Source organism: Plutella xylostella, chromosome 17 (assembly GCF_932276165.1).
Source record: "Plutella xylostella chromosome 17, ilPluXylo3.1, whole genome shotgun sequence".
Classification (NCBI taxonomy): domain Eukaryota; kingdom Metazoa; phylum Arthropoda; class Insecta; order Lepidoptera; family Plutellidae; genus Plutella; species Plutella xylostella.
Window position 1 is genome coordinate 8,464,710 of NC_063997.1, and position 15,315 is coordinate 8,480,024.

Here is a 15,315-nt window from a genome sequence, read left to right on the forward strand (position 1 = left end):
TCAAAATGGAATACACGATTTCAATTTCCGTTTTCAATCATGAGTGTTTATATCTTGAACAGACTTCTGCATTAAATAGTGACATGGATGGTGAAAAAAAATCAGTATAAGTTCTGCGAATAAAAAATATCAAAACTGTAAAGCGCCACTATCTCCAGAACTATTATCTGTTGTTTTTTTTTACTTTAATCGAAAATTTGGGGATTCTAGATCACATACATGCATGTATAAGATATACATATACATGTACCTAGTGTTGATGACTATGGTCAGCACCCACAGATACCCCGGATACCATTAGTGGCGGGCCTAGCGCCACATCCTCGGTTTGTAGTGTTGGAGCTAAACTTGTCACTCGCACTTGCGGCGCTGGGAGTCATTTGCCAACTCCACTAAATGGAACGTTCTAGATGTTAATTACTGTCCACAAGACACATTAGTTTACTTGCAAGTTTAAGGTTCTACGCTTCGGGCGAAATTGCTTTGATAACTTAGCCGCGTCTAGGAATGAATTGTTTATCTCGCGGCGCGAAGCTGCGGATTCCATTCAAGAACTTAAGAGAACAACGAAAAAAATCTACTTAAATACACTTCGATGTTGGTTGACAATTATGTCTGAGACCGGCTGGATATTTCACCTTTCTTACTTAATAACGAGTTATTTAATAAACATTAAGATCAAAGTGTTTATTTAATACTTTCAATGTTCATTAACGTGTTTATGAAACGAAAATTAGGTACCTTTAATATAACACCTTTTTTTTAATATTATAGCATACCTATCCAATCAACAATGAATCATTAATCATTGCAATTTAAATCTATAAAACAATCGCAGTGATCACCGAAAATGTGGTCAAATGTAAATGGAATCTGTCACGCACAGCCCATTACATATCGGATTATACTTATTTCGACTAACCAAAAAATATGTCATCATTTTCATTGATGAATTCGCGCAGTTCAATATTTAATTAAATGCATCGCCATTCAAATGTCAAAGCTGTGGTGAATTAACCACATCAACTCCCATTCCCGCACTCGTATTTCTTTGGATTGGCATTTCAATAAAATAAATATTGAATTGATAACACTCACGCCAATAATCTCTTGCGAGGTAGGCAGAGACTACATTGCTATTTCTTCGCTTCTTTTTAACCCGACGGAAAAATAGGGGTGTTAAAAGTTTAACGTGTCTGTGTATCACGGTAGCATAGTTTCCTAATGGCTAATCCGATTTCCTTTTTGTTTTGACGTAATTCCCACACTTGGCAAGTTTAAGACAGAACTAACACATATTACGTTAAAAATAGCTCCCTATTCAACAACTAAATAGAATACCTTCAAAGCTACCTAAACAAGCGAAGCCCCTACTGCTGAGCGCAAATATTCAGTTTCACTTCGGCAACGCGCAGGTATCTGATAAATACTAATTTACGATTCCACTTCACATGCCGGGGCACGCTTCACTCTGCCCCGCTCTGTGTTTCAACCCTCAGAGTGAAACTGACTGAAAAGCAGAATACCTCGTATACTTAGCTGAATAATACGGTGCAGAAATATTGAAAAGGTAGGTCGTAAATTCTTCTTCTTCTAAGCGTGTCTGAATACCTACATTTCCAAAATTGTTTCCAATTTTGTACTTAACTAATCAACTCATTATTACCACCTAATCCCACATGTAATAATTACATTTGAATTTGAAAATTGAATTCGGTAGCGGTCATGAGCAGTACATGCCAGGTGTAAGGGCACGCGGGGCATAATATGTGATGTAAGATGCACCGTTACTTGTAATGTAATCATGTTTCTAAGCCCGAGAGCTAAGTTTGTCCTCCTCAACATCTATCCTGAACTGAAACTTCATGCTAAAGTTTATTAAAGCACTGATTATGAGATGATTCTGACCTGATCTGCTCTAGCTTCGTATATCACAAAATAATAACAATAACATAAGCTATGAAACGTTACGCATAGGCTTTACAGGATAGCCTGTAAGCCTGTAACATTTAACACCTCGCACTACTCATTGTTAAGCGAATTAAAGTTGTTTATAGGTATTTTGGTTTTTGTTGTACAGTGAAACCTGGTTAAGTGGGACCTGGATAAGTGAGAAACCAACACTTTGGCACTGAATTACCTCTGTTTGTGGGACGAGGTAAGCCTCTATATCTGGGATTTGTTCTTTCGATTTATCATCATAGTTACCTCTATAACTGAGACAGCGAGTAAATTTTATATGCATAAACCTCTGTAACTGAGATAACATTGTTTGTTTTACTCATTCTTATTCTACCCACAAATTCCACAGGTAATTCCAAGTACGTAAGTACAAATTTTGAGCTTCAGTTCAGTTCCGTTCAATGTTCAACCTTCAGTTTTAGGATCTTTTTACTATCATACAGATGTTTAAATTTAAAAAAATGCCAAAACGAAAGCTACAATCGTGATCATTACGTGAAAAACTGAATTTAATATCCTTTTATGACAGTGGGAAGACACGCAAAGAAGTTTGTGCTGAATTTTAAAGAATGAATAAAAAATATATATTAAATTAATTTTATTTAATGATTGCACCTGTATTTCTGAAATAACCTGTATTCTCACCTCTATTAATGGAACCCTCTGTAAATGAGACAGATATTTATTTATACCTGCATATCTGAGACACTGGGTAAGTGGAATACCTCTAAGTGAAACGATATTGCAGGACCCTTGAAGTGTCACTTAACCAGGTTTCACTGTATTATATTTATAGTACCTACAGCGCAGCCAAGTTGTCTATAAAATTATGAAAATCTTTTTTTATCAGCCTAGCCTACTTATCTAAGATTTTCAAAGCATGACCGAAACCCGTGGTGAAAAGATCAGTCTTTACGTCTTACCTTACGTACGTCATACCTATAATATTAATACGTCACTGGGGACCGGTTCAATTCAATGTTTTCTGGCTCAAATGTACTCGTATGTTCGATACTTAAAAAAATATCCTCATAACTCTCTCAAGCTTGCTTGTGTTGGAGTGTTGGTGTCCACCAACCCGCACTAGGCCAGCGTGTTGGACAAGGCTTAAACCCTTTCTTCATTGGAAGGAGACCCATGCCACAGCAGTGGAGACGTGATGGATTGTGATGATGATATCTTAATTACCTTAATGATGTTGGAGGCCATTCTCTTGAGGAATGCGCTGGTGAAGAGAGCCGCCTCGTCCCCGCACGCCGCTTGCACCGTCTGCTCCGAACACACCAGGTACTCTTGGAACGAGCTGGAACCAAGTTGAGACTGCTTTTAATAAATTACGTAAACAATGCAGTCCCAAATACCGCTGGAGCGATAAAAGCAAGAACCTGCGCCAACTATAGGCAGGCGACTGGAGAGCAGGATAGAGACCATAGTGGCGACTTCTTTTGTCAGAGGCCAAGATCCACTTCGGGTCGCTGAGCCAGCGGAGTAAGTAATAATACATCTTAGCGGGACGACCTCCTTAGACAGGAGTCCGGTATAAGTAGTGGTAAGGTCAGGAAGGTTCATGACAAAGTGTTGCGATACTCCTTGGATAATTGGGTGGCAAGATAAGAAAGGTCCATGCCATCAGAGTGCCTTGGGTGAGCTAAGAGTCAGCAGTGAAGAAATAAGGGCTGATGATGAATACAGTGTAGGCTTCGTTAAGCTTCAGCTTTCAAAACTCCTAAATCGTACCTACTTTACTGTACTTCTTTAAAATTTACATATTTCAAGTTCTTGGGCCATTATACAAGGCCATATAAAATAGCATTATAATAAACCAAGCGACTTTAGCAAGTATATTTTTGTCGGCGACTTGATCAAGTGTCGCGAAGTACATTTCATGAAAAGCGGGTGAGCCATTCACAAGTTGTGACCTATTTCATAGCAAGGTATTTTCAACACCGACTAGACTAAGGGCCACTTGCACAAACATTTAAATCTAGATTTAGTGTCAAATCTCGATTTAAGAAACGTCAATCCATATAAAATTTGATACTAAATCGAGATTTAACACTAAATCTAGATTTGATATGTTGGTGCAAGTGGCCCTAAATTTTCCAACTGCGGTGTTAGTGTTTAGTTTTCAAAAGTTACAAAGATTACGGTGTAAATTACGCTGAAAGAAATCTTTCCAATCCGATGATAATCCGCCTAAGCAACTGTTAAATTGTTTACTAAAGTTTAATGAGGAAAGTATATAGTATATGGTATAGTTACTGCCTTGCGATTCTATAAAGCTAATTGCCAAAACTCGATTCTGAATCCGGAGTGAGTTTTGAAATTGGCATTCTGTAATTTCCGCAATTTCGAGATTTTGACAAATAATGTATGAGATGACATACGTGAAGTAAAAGGTGAAGGGAGCATGAAGATCGAATTGACATGTCTGACTTTACAGAATCGCAAAGCTGGTCTTATTTTTTTACTGTATCTAACTAATTGTTTAATGTGTTGTGCGAACTGGCGATGATATTCATATTGCTAGAACGAGGCGAGGCCAGGACAGTTTTTATAAGTTGATTTAAAACGTTGGTTCCATTTCGTTCTATCTATTTTATTTTCAGCGCAAGTTTTTACAATTTTCGCGTTGTGTTTTGCAGTTTTTCCGGAAATTGTGTTGTTTTTGTTTATTTTGTTTATCTTTCCATTGTGACTGGCAGGCAAGGCCGCGCATTGGTGTGTGAATCCTGTGATACTAAAGAAATATGTGGGTAATTATTTTTTACACTGTAAACAGCCCGAGTATATTTGTACACTATATTTTCTTTCAGTATTTTCAGAATAAAAATACATATCAATAACATTAAATATCATGACTCCCAAAAGCAATGTTTTACTGTATTTGATTTATCATATATGGCTAGATGGCTAGCTGAAGTAAATAAGCCAAATAACTATGTATGTACGTAGATAGGATCACATCCCTTATTATGATAATATTTATTGGAATAATTTTCGTATTCACGCAACAGCCGAGCCTAAATTAAAAGGCTATACACAGTGATTAACGATAGCTACTAATGTGCTATTAACGATTATTGATAATAATTACATGAAAAACGTAATGGGCCGATAAATGGTAATTTTGGCATGAGCTTATTAGCATAGTATAATATTAGCATTTACTGCGTTGTTTTTCAAGTGAGGATGTTAACGGAAGTATAATTTGAATGTTGTTTTACAAGGCAATTAGAGATATTTTTTGGAGTACTATTTGTAAGGAATTTATTTATTTATTTATTCGAATATTTTACACCGGCAAATCAATGATTTTATCAAACAAATCGTGGTTTGATAAGAACAATCAGATATCCTGCTATGTATCCATAGTAATGATAAATTTATACGAACAATAAATATTTACTTTTAACAACTACATAACATATGTTACTGCGTATGTATGTGGTATATGTGCATGTAGGTGCTCATAATCGTCATCATCAGCCTATAGCAGTCCACTGCTGGACGTAGGCCTCTCCCAGAGCACGCCAATGCATGCGATCTATAGCTTTCCTTAGTGTGGGTACGTGTTACATAGGTATAATTATTATCCTTCTAGGTATGCACGTATAATTTCGAAGGCATATAATTTTAAACAAAACCTACACTATACAATACAGGTTAAATGTTACCATAATTCCATAGACACGGCATTGACGCACAGTTGTATAAACAAAACATTCATATTTTTCTATTTTACCCATGTACCATTCGATATATTTCTAAATGTTTACATTTACTTTGGGTATTTGAAACTATATTTTTTCTCGATGAACATTTATTTATTTTGGTATTAATGTGCAAAGGTAAACTGACCATCCACATAAAACGTATTGTACATTCTGAAAAACTTGTGTAAGTGCATTTAACAAGTATACAATATGTATATTTATGAAGATATAGATGTTTGGCAACCCGGACTGAATAGGAGAAGGGTATCTACTTAACATCATATTTATGTAATACGTTAACTTACGGAAGTTATGGCCGATTCCAATGCCCAATGTATATCTATTTAAGCGATAAGACGGCCATTTTTGTACATATGTATTTAAGTTATGTAAGTTTATTTTATGTGTGTGTACAAATAAAGAATATTCTATCTATCTATATTACGCATTTTAAGTTGCCAATATCTATACCGATCTGAAATCCGAAGTGGCTGGCAACTAAGCACCAGGAGTAGTTGCGAAGTTCGTCGACACGGGTGATTATGACAGTGGTCAGAGGCAGGCGCACTTCAAACAACCAATTAGGGATCAAACAAGAAGTTCCTCGTCGATGCCATGTTTTATTAAAATGCTCCTCAAATATTCAGCGTTTCAGGTTTCCACCACTTTGCGGAGGGCTGGTGACAGTCGCTGACAGTTCAATTTGCCGAACGGGGTTATGAAGTGGTATAGCCTAAGTGCTGGGTCTAAACTCGTTTCTTGGTAGAATTTCAGAAAAGTAGGTATATTTCTGTACATTATCATCATTAGCATGACTTATGCATTTTCTATTCATACTTCATTCTTTCTGCCTGCTGTAGGTACTTATTTAAAGCCTGTACAAGGACGAGTTGTAAAATATATATATATATATATTTTACAACTCGTCCTTGTACAGGCTTTAAATAAGTACCTACAGCAGGCAGAAAGAATGAAGTATGAATAGAAAATGCATAAGTCATGCTAATATATATATATATATATATATATATATATAATTATTCATGATAATAAAACTTCAACTTGGCTTCTTGGCTTGACAGAAAAGTTCGGATAACTTATAATTTCGACGATTCGGGTGAAATTTCACTGGAATATTATCGGCTTTGTACTAGAAAGTTTATTAATTAATTCGAGGAAGTCGTAGAAAATACGGTAAAGTAAAAGTGGCAAAAGATCCTTTGATGAATATTAAACATCTAGAGTTAGTTACTTTGACCAATGGCTAAACATTGTGATTGTAATTTTAGAAGAGATTTTAAAGGATTACAAGTGGTGAGCACGATTCAACCACAATATTGGTCTTAAACGAATTTATAGAAGTTTGTTGGATAATAATAAATAATTTAACTTTAGTCACCAAGTTTTAACAAATACGATAATTTTTCACATAAAATGCAACACCATGAGTTGGAAAAATATAAACAATAAGGCCGTGCCGCTGTTTTCGCTCGACTTGGCCGTGGCACTACCGCCTCCCGATTTCGTAATGATGTGGATCAAAGACAAAGGTGATACCTATGGCCACATCAGACAAACGCCAACACTTCACTCACCAGCACACGGTCCTCAAGTAATCCTCGTGGCTGGCGGCGTCCGCCTCGTCCGTCGCTACGATAACCTGTGATAGGGGCTCTGGTGTCAAGTTAACTCGTGCGGGTAGTACGGTCAGGTGCAGAGAAACCTGACCCCCTCTCTCACAGTAACAATGCTTCTGATGGGGGTCAGGTAAAGTCAGGTTTTTCTGCCCCTTACTACAAACCCCGTACAAACCCCAACCCCGTACTCACCAGCACACGGTCCTCAAGTAGTCCTCGTGGCTGGCGGCGTCCGCCTCGTCCGTCGCGTACTGCGCGTTCTGCTGGTGGTTGCTCAGCATGGTCAGGGTCACCTAGATATTAAATTAAAATTAAAAAACATACTATTTCAATTTAAAAAAGTTTCGCTGAACTTAACATACTCTTAGCGCTTGTACACAAAACTACGACGGTTTTGACAGTTTTTCAGGGAGAATGCTTCATTACTGTCTCAGTTTTTTGCGATGGGACGTCGCAATCGCAGTTTTGTGTACAAACCCTTAGACTTAAATCTATTAGTGAGATTATAAACCTCAAGATATTACCCTAAGTTAATAAATTTACGTCACATATAAAGACAAAGACACATAGTTCACAAGAATGACGAATAATGTGTATTTCGGTTTCGGTGCTATGGTAAATAAAGATCTATCTGACATATCTTGCCTGAGTAGATGCGGAGGAAGAATGTATTCTTTGTATGTGTTTTATTGCTACATATACTGTACCTCATACTTCTTGCTACACTTCTCATACTCCGGCCTGACGTTCTTGACACAGTCGGCGTGGCGCAAGTAATCGTCTTGATATGCGCCTCGCGTGCACAACTCCGTGACCACCCCGGTGATGCCCGAGTAGATGCGGCGGAAGAATATATTCTTTGTATGTGTTTTATTACTACATATTACATAAATACTATACCTCATACTTCTTGCTACACTTCTCATACTCTGGCCTGACGTTCTTGACGCAATCGGCATGACGTAGATACTCGTCTTGGTACGCGCCTCGCGTGCACAGCTCCGTGACCACCCCCGTGATGCCCGAGTAGATGCGACGGAAGAATATAATCTTTTGTATGTGTTTTATTACTAGTTACTACATATACTATACCTCATACTTCTTGCTGCACTTCTCATATTCAGGCCTGACATTTTTAACACAGTCGGCGTGGCGCAGGTACTCGTCTTGATACGCGCCTCGCGTGCACAGCTCCGTGACCACCCCGGTGATGCCCGAGTAGATGCGGCGGAACACCATGCGCTCGTTCTTCTCCATGCAGATGTCTGTGTAGTTATCTATGCATTTGATGCCGGCGCGGAGTTCACTGGAACAAAGGATTAGGTTGGTGAGATTATGGAGGCAGAAAGTCACGAGAGCGCGGTATTGCAATTGTTACACCTACCGAGCAGAGTGGCGAGACAGTACCCTCGGCCGATCCTCGACCAATGAGCGGCTAGCAATGGACCGAGTGCTCGGCCGATGATACTGTGTCGGCCACTCTACTCGGTACGTGTAATTAGGGGGTACACTACATAAATCCGAATTACTTTTTTACGAATATGAAAATAACGATTTTTAAAATTACGAATTTCATAATTCCGAATAATTCACAATCCCGAATTTTAAGTTTCCGAATAACGAAAATCACGAATAGGTTAATAAACGAAATTTCAAACAACATATTTATTAAAATAACGAAAGTCAATTTTCCGAATATTATTATTTCGATGTTTTAAAAGTACGACTTTTTATTATATCGAATTGTTAAAATTACGAATCCCGAAGTTTTAATATTCCGAAAATACGAATTCCCGAATGTATCTTAGTGAACAAGAAATAGTTATTAAGAATAGTGTGTTTATTAACAGCATAATCCGTATACAATTTAACAATATTTTTTAAGCTATATTATTTGAGACGCTCCGCTCCGCTTCGCTGCGCTCCGCTTTGTTTTCGATATCTATGTGCACCTATCACGCTCCTCCTCGCTTTGCTCGTCGTCGCACCTATCTTTAGGTTTTGGGTCTAAGGTTTTTAAGACGTTTATGGTTTTTTTGTCAAAATCATGAATTATCACATTTTCGATCGGGATTTGAATTTTTCGTGATTATAATAGATCGGTATTTTATTTTTCGTAAGCTTAAGTAATCGTATTTTTAACGTTCGTGTATTTGACAATCGTAATAACAAATCTTCGTGATTATAATATTCGAAATTATAATTTACGTGATTTTTAGAATTCGGCATTTTAAAAAATCGGTATTGCAATATTTCGTAAATTACATATTCGGTGTTTTCAAATTCGGAAAAAAGTTTTTCGGAATATTTGGGTGTTCCCGTAATTAGGGTATATCGGAGCGGAGGAGCGAAGTTATGAGGAGCGGAGTAGTTAACTGAATATACAGGTTTTTTAAATCTTTAATAAAAATATGACAGGACTTCAGGAGGTCTCCAACGTGGCGTTCAGAAACGGGTTCTCACTGGGTAGAACCTGGTACAGGTCATTAGGTGTATCAGATAAACTACAACTGTCTAGACCAGAGCGGCAGCGTTCATCTCATGAAAGTTTGCCCTGGGCGAGATTCGAACCTGCGACCTCATGCTGCGCCCAGGAAGCAGGGTCGCTAGCGTCTGTCAGTCATGCCCTTATTTAGAAAGTACTTTTACCTACTTAATTGTATCATAGTAACAATGTTTAATTTAGATTGAATATACCTATCTCTTTGATCGTGGCTTTGATTACGATCAAAGCTTCTCAGCAGGAAAACCAAGATCCGAATTTATAAAACCGTAATCCGGCCGATCTTGATGTATGGCTCTGAGGCTTGGACACTCACTCTCAAGGAAGAGAATAAACTTCTGGTTGCGGAAAGAAAGGTGATGAGGAAAATGCTCGGACCAACTAGGAGGGAAGATGGTAGCTGGAGAGTACGGAAGAACCAGGAAATCGAAGACCTGATTTCTGAGCCAAACATCATTGGTCAAATTAAATCCCAGCGACTCCGTTGGCTTGGTCATCTGCAAAGGATGGGGGAGGATCGCGCTGCCAAGAGGGCCTACCTTGGAGTACCAAGCGGTCGTAGACCTGTTGGCCGTCCCAAATATCGCTGGAGCGATGAAGTCGGCAAGGACCTGCGCCAACTACAGGCAGGCGACTGGAGAGCGACTGCGCAGGATAGAGACCAGTGGCGACTTCTTGTGTCTGAGGCCAAGATCCACTTCGGGTCGCTGAGCCAGCGGAGTAAGTAAGTAAGTAAGTAAGTATACCTATCTATTTGTGCATATATTTAATGCAGATACTTATTAACCCTAGAGTGCTCGCGCTATGAGCATTTTGCCGCCCTCAGCAAATAATGTTTATTATTTTGTGAACTATAGACTCCTCAAGGTCCAGCGTCCATGTAGCTGCCCTCTCGGTCTTCTCCTACATGTTACGTAAATTTGGAGAAATTCAGTGCACAGGTTACAGCAGGAAGGGAGAATTGAAGAGAGTGTGTCGCACGCGGCGGCAAAATGCTCACTGCGCGAGCACTCGCGTCAGTGAAATTAAAGTTATTTTTTTTACAATTGTTATGAAATATTGTTAGTTTTTCAGTGTTTTTTGGTAATAATAATGTAAATTAGATTTAGGTATGTGTCTATTTCAGTTTACATTCGATTTACGATATAATTTTGTTAATTTACTAACAAGTTAATTTTACGAAGAATTTACCTGGAAAAATAGCTCTGCCTATAACTACACCACGTATAACAATAGAATCTTACATATGGACAGTACATAAGTATTTTTTATTGGTCCGGTGGTACAAATCTCCCGTTTTGTACCACCGGACCAACAAAAAACACCCTAAAGAAGAGAGGGTACATGCCTATAACTATGTCCATATAAGAAAAATAGCAGGTCAAAAAAGGGTGCAATACATGAAGAAAGTTAATGTGCAACGAACCCTTTGTGTTCATGTTTCAGTACTTTGTTGCTAAAATAAATGCTGTAGATGACGATAACTTCTAATTTTTTTAATAATTTTGAGATTTGTTGATTTTGTGTGGCTTAAGACAAATTTATACCTAAAAGATCAAAATTTTTCCCAAAGCATGAACGATAGCTCATATATTGAACAATTATAATATAAAAACTATAAATATTACTTTTTCTAATACCATATGATTCATTTTATTCAAATTATATGCATTTATAAGTTTTCGTAATTATTAAGTGTCCAAAAAATACATTTTAATATGTGCGGCAAAATGCCGTCACGCGAGCACTCGCGTCACAAAAAATGGCGCGACTACTCTAGGGTTAACAGGGGTAAATCAAATGGCTCTGTGCCAAAAAAGAGTAATTAAAGTGATTATCTAATATGGTCAACAAATTATTTACACAACATAGTTGCGTAAATTGAATCTTCTTTCTACTTATATTGGATAATATAAGTATCTATGATACATATACATTAATCGTTTATTGTTTCCATAAAATATCTACGATAACTTATAATTGTATGGTACTTCCACGTACAAACGTCATTAAACATAGGTACAAAATAACGAACAAATACGTTGGCTGCTACATCGTACTAATTAGCTCTGTCAATAAGGTTGCAATTAGCAGTTTCAATTTTGTTAGTTAGTCCAATGTTTACTCGCAAAGTAAATAAATGTAATATATTTCCGTTACAGGTAGAACTGTAGTCGAGTTACCTATTTGGGCAGAAATCATAGCATTTGTAATTCAGTTTATGTAAGGCTACTTTATAGTAAGGTAATTATGTTATTTTATTTATCTTGTCAATAAATATGATTATTGATTAATTAGCTTCACACGCTTCAATCGTCGTGACACATACAATAACGATAATAAATAACGAGTTTGTTAGAGGGGAGAACCATTATAGCAATAATTAGGTATACACGTATTACACGTACCTATTAGTGAAAATTTTCCGCTGTTCATAATTTATTGACTTAATTTATTAAATTATCATCAAAATGAAATTTTACCTAAAAGGTTATAGTTTTTCCACGGATAACCTTTAAATTCGAAGCATAAATCGCGAGTAAAAGTCTACATACCTTCGAAAGTTCGAACCTATTCAGTTTTTCCAAGATTGACCTCACGTTTTCATCAGATTTTCAATTTCTTAGTACCTACGTACAAATTGAAATTACAAAGCCGAACGAATTTGACCAACACTTGACATCTGGACAAAGGCCAAGTAGGGGTGACGTAGCTGTCCACTAAATATAACAAACGTAACGGTGTGTTTGTTTATTTAGACTCAGATTTCAACGGAGTGTACACACACGAGAGTTCTTTAACCTGATTAGAAATAACGGTAAGTAGGTGAGAAGAAAAATGAATTGTCTTAGGTCAGTTATTAGCTGCACCTTCAGATGTAAGTAAGTATATACCTTATTTGCAGTAAGGGTACCATGACAGATAAAGACTTACTTCAATAAGAAAAAAAGTTCCTTTTTTCAATAATGAATTGTTCCAAGGCGAAATTTATAACAAATACGCCAATATGAGATAATTGTAATTCAATTAGTGCGGTCCTACGAAATCCTCATTGCATTTCGCACTATCAGTACTATTTGGTAACTATTTTTTTTTTATTTAGCTACTTTGTCTACGAACTCGGTGTCCAAACAGACTAGGAGTCTTCGAAACAGACTGACTAAAACAAGCGGCCCAAATTGCTATTTGCCGCAAACAAGAACACTAAATTAAGATGAGCTAACTGGCTCCTTATTCCGTTTACACAACTTGCACTCAACTTCACTGACGCAGCTCTTAGGCTAAAGTTGGGGAAGCATAGGGCTGGATGGTAGCACGATGTTTTAATTAGTCCATCAAAAGAGCACACTTTGATGTTCAGATTTTCTGTAGACAGGTATTAACTTTACCTTGACTGTTTCATTGATTTATTAACCGACTTCAAAAAAAGGAGGAGGTTCTCAATTCGTCGGGATCTTTTTTTTGTACATACCTACATTTCCAAGACGGATACTGATCTGAAAAAAGTAACTAACGTATTTTTCAGAAGAACAAGATGAGGCTACGATGACGACGACCGGATGGCGTAGTAGTAGTTATAGTGACCCTGACTACTGAGCGGAAGGTGTGAGTGTTTATATTATATTATATATAATAAGATGACGTAGGTGCATATCATAAGTCGCATGGAGCGGTAATGGCCGACTGGGGCTTTCTGTATCGGCTCTCAAAGATACTCGCCTACTGAAGGATAAGTTTGTTTAACTGTATTCAGTATTTGAATGCTCGTTTTGCCGAGCTCATTTGCAAAACCTGAGTCGCTCAAACTTCGGAAGATGCCGGCCAAATGCTGCGGGTTTGTTACTTATGTTATTTGTGTTGTTCTCGATCGGTTAGTTGGTACGGGATCGGGTTTGCTGCATTGGGTAAAATGCCTTGCTATATTATCCTCGGGGCGAGTTGAAATTTAGGAAACAGGTTTATTGGAATACATTTATGTGTTCTTCTTCACTCGTTATTTTACAAGTTATCGCCAAACGGTGCACCTCTCGCTACGTCAGGCCTCGGCCACTTCTGTTGCTTACTGATAAGCAACAGAAGTGGCCGATGTTCCAGTGCTCAATAAAATATCAGTGCCATGTACCACCGCTGCAGCAAGCTCTCCTGCTTGATGCACTTCTCTAGCACATTGTGTGATGTGTTGGTACTCACACGCAGCTGTGGTCGAGCTCCTCCCTGGTGAGCGCGAAGGATATCTCCGGCGAGCTGAGCACGGGCAGCGCCATGGAACAGCGCTGAAGTAAGTCCTCCTGCTTGTTGCACTTTTCTTTCAGTGCACCTGTGGACAAAGAGTGGTTTGATATTATTATTAGCTCTGTTGTATCGTTAGGTTGGTTTTACAGTCCGTCGGCGCTGATAGATAAGAATCTATGTATGTAACTAAAGCGATGATTCACTAATACACACACGAATGAAAAAGTTTCAGTGACATATGCAACGTCAACGGCATTAGCAGCATTAAGACAAGTTTTGTTAGCGCCAGACCAGCAGCAGCCTCATTGTAACCAGAATAAGTTACAACTATCTTTATCCCGGGTCCCGTATTGTACGAAGCTCTGCGGCCTTTAGCGCGTCTTTATTGATGCAATTTTACTACTAACCCGACGCCCATTTATCCTATATATATCCAACATACATAGTAGGTATAGGTAGATCAGGGTGTCCGTTAACATAATTAATATACGACATCTACAGCCTCAATTAGCGATAATTTTAACCCAACGACGCGAAATGTTTTAATAATGAAATTGACTACATAATTGCGATGTTTAATGTGCCAGTAACATTAGCTACGTCATAGGTAAACATAAATCAATTGAAATTATGCAGTCTACATTCCATGTGCATACAATAACAGTACCTACAACGATGCGAGTGGCGTGTGGCGTCCCGACCGCAAACTGTACGAAATAATGCGTATCCAAATAACGCACAATTACATTTTAGGCTAACCATATTATTATCGTTTTATTTTATTAGCATCCAAATATCTACTGCGGCATTTTCAGCAAGGCCTGAAAAATCTAAGCTTTTAGCGGAAATTACAGATTATTACTGCGCTACTGATAAGATAAAAAATCGCGTAATCATTAACGTCTAGACCACTGCTCCGAGCAATCATATTTTTTTATTTTATCAATTACAATTGGCATTACATCCGAGCAGGTATAATATTATGTGTACGTAGTCACAATACTTCCATAGCATTGAGCATTAACATTTGCAGTTATTTTCCGGTCCATAAAAATGCAAAAACATTTCTGCGAGTCCTTACTGCGCTTAGCAACAACGTGTAGAAAGTACTAGAGGTAAGACTGGTAAGTATTAGATTCATTACGAATTGAAATTACTCAGCAGTAAGTAGGTAGGTAGGACCTAAGAAGTGTACAGTAAGTACCTAAGTAGTTTTATGATACTGCGCAAGTGATTCTGGTTGTAATGTGGTAAACAAATTATT

At 37.8% G+C, this 15,315-nt stretch overlaps 1 protein-coding gene across 1 annotated transcript in view; it reads right to left on the reverse strand.

Moving 5' to 3' along the window:
• LOC105389464 overlaps positions 1 to 15,315 on the reverse strand; it is a 38,876-nt gene that overhangs the window by 2,761 nt on the left and 20,800 nt on the right. The window contains exons 2-5 of the mRNA XM_048626691.1: positions 14,010 to 14,136; positions 8,408 to 8,621; positions 7,508 to 7,608; positions 3,151 to 3,265 (exon numbers count right to left, since the gene is read on the reverse strand). Of these exons, the coding sequence (XP_048482648.1) occupies positions 3,151 to 3,265; positions 7,508 to 7,608; positions 8,408 to 8,621; positions 14,010 to 14,136 (557 nt within the window). The remainder of the gene's footprint in view (positions 1 to 3,150; positions 3,266 to 7,507; positions 7,609 to 8,407; positions 8,622 to 14,009; positions 14,137 to 15,315) is intronic.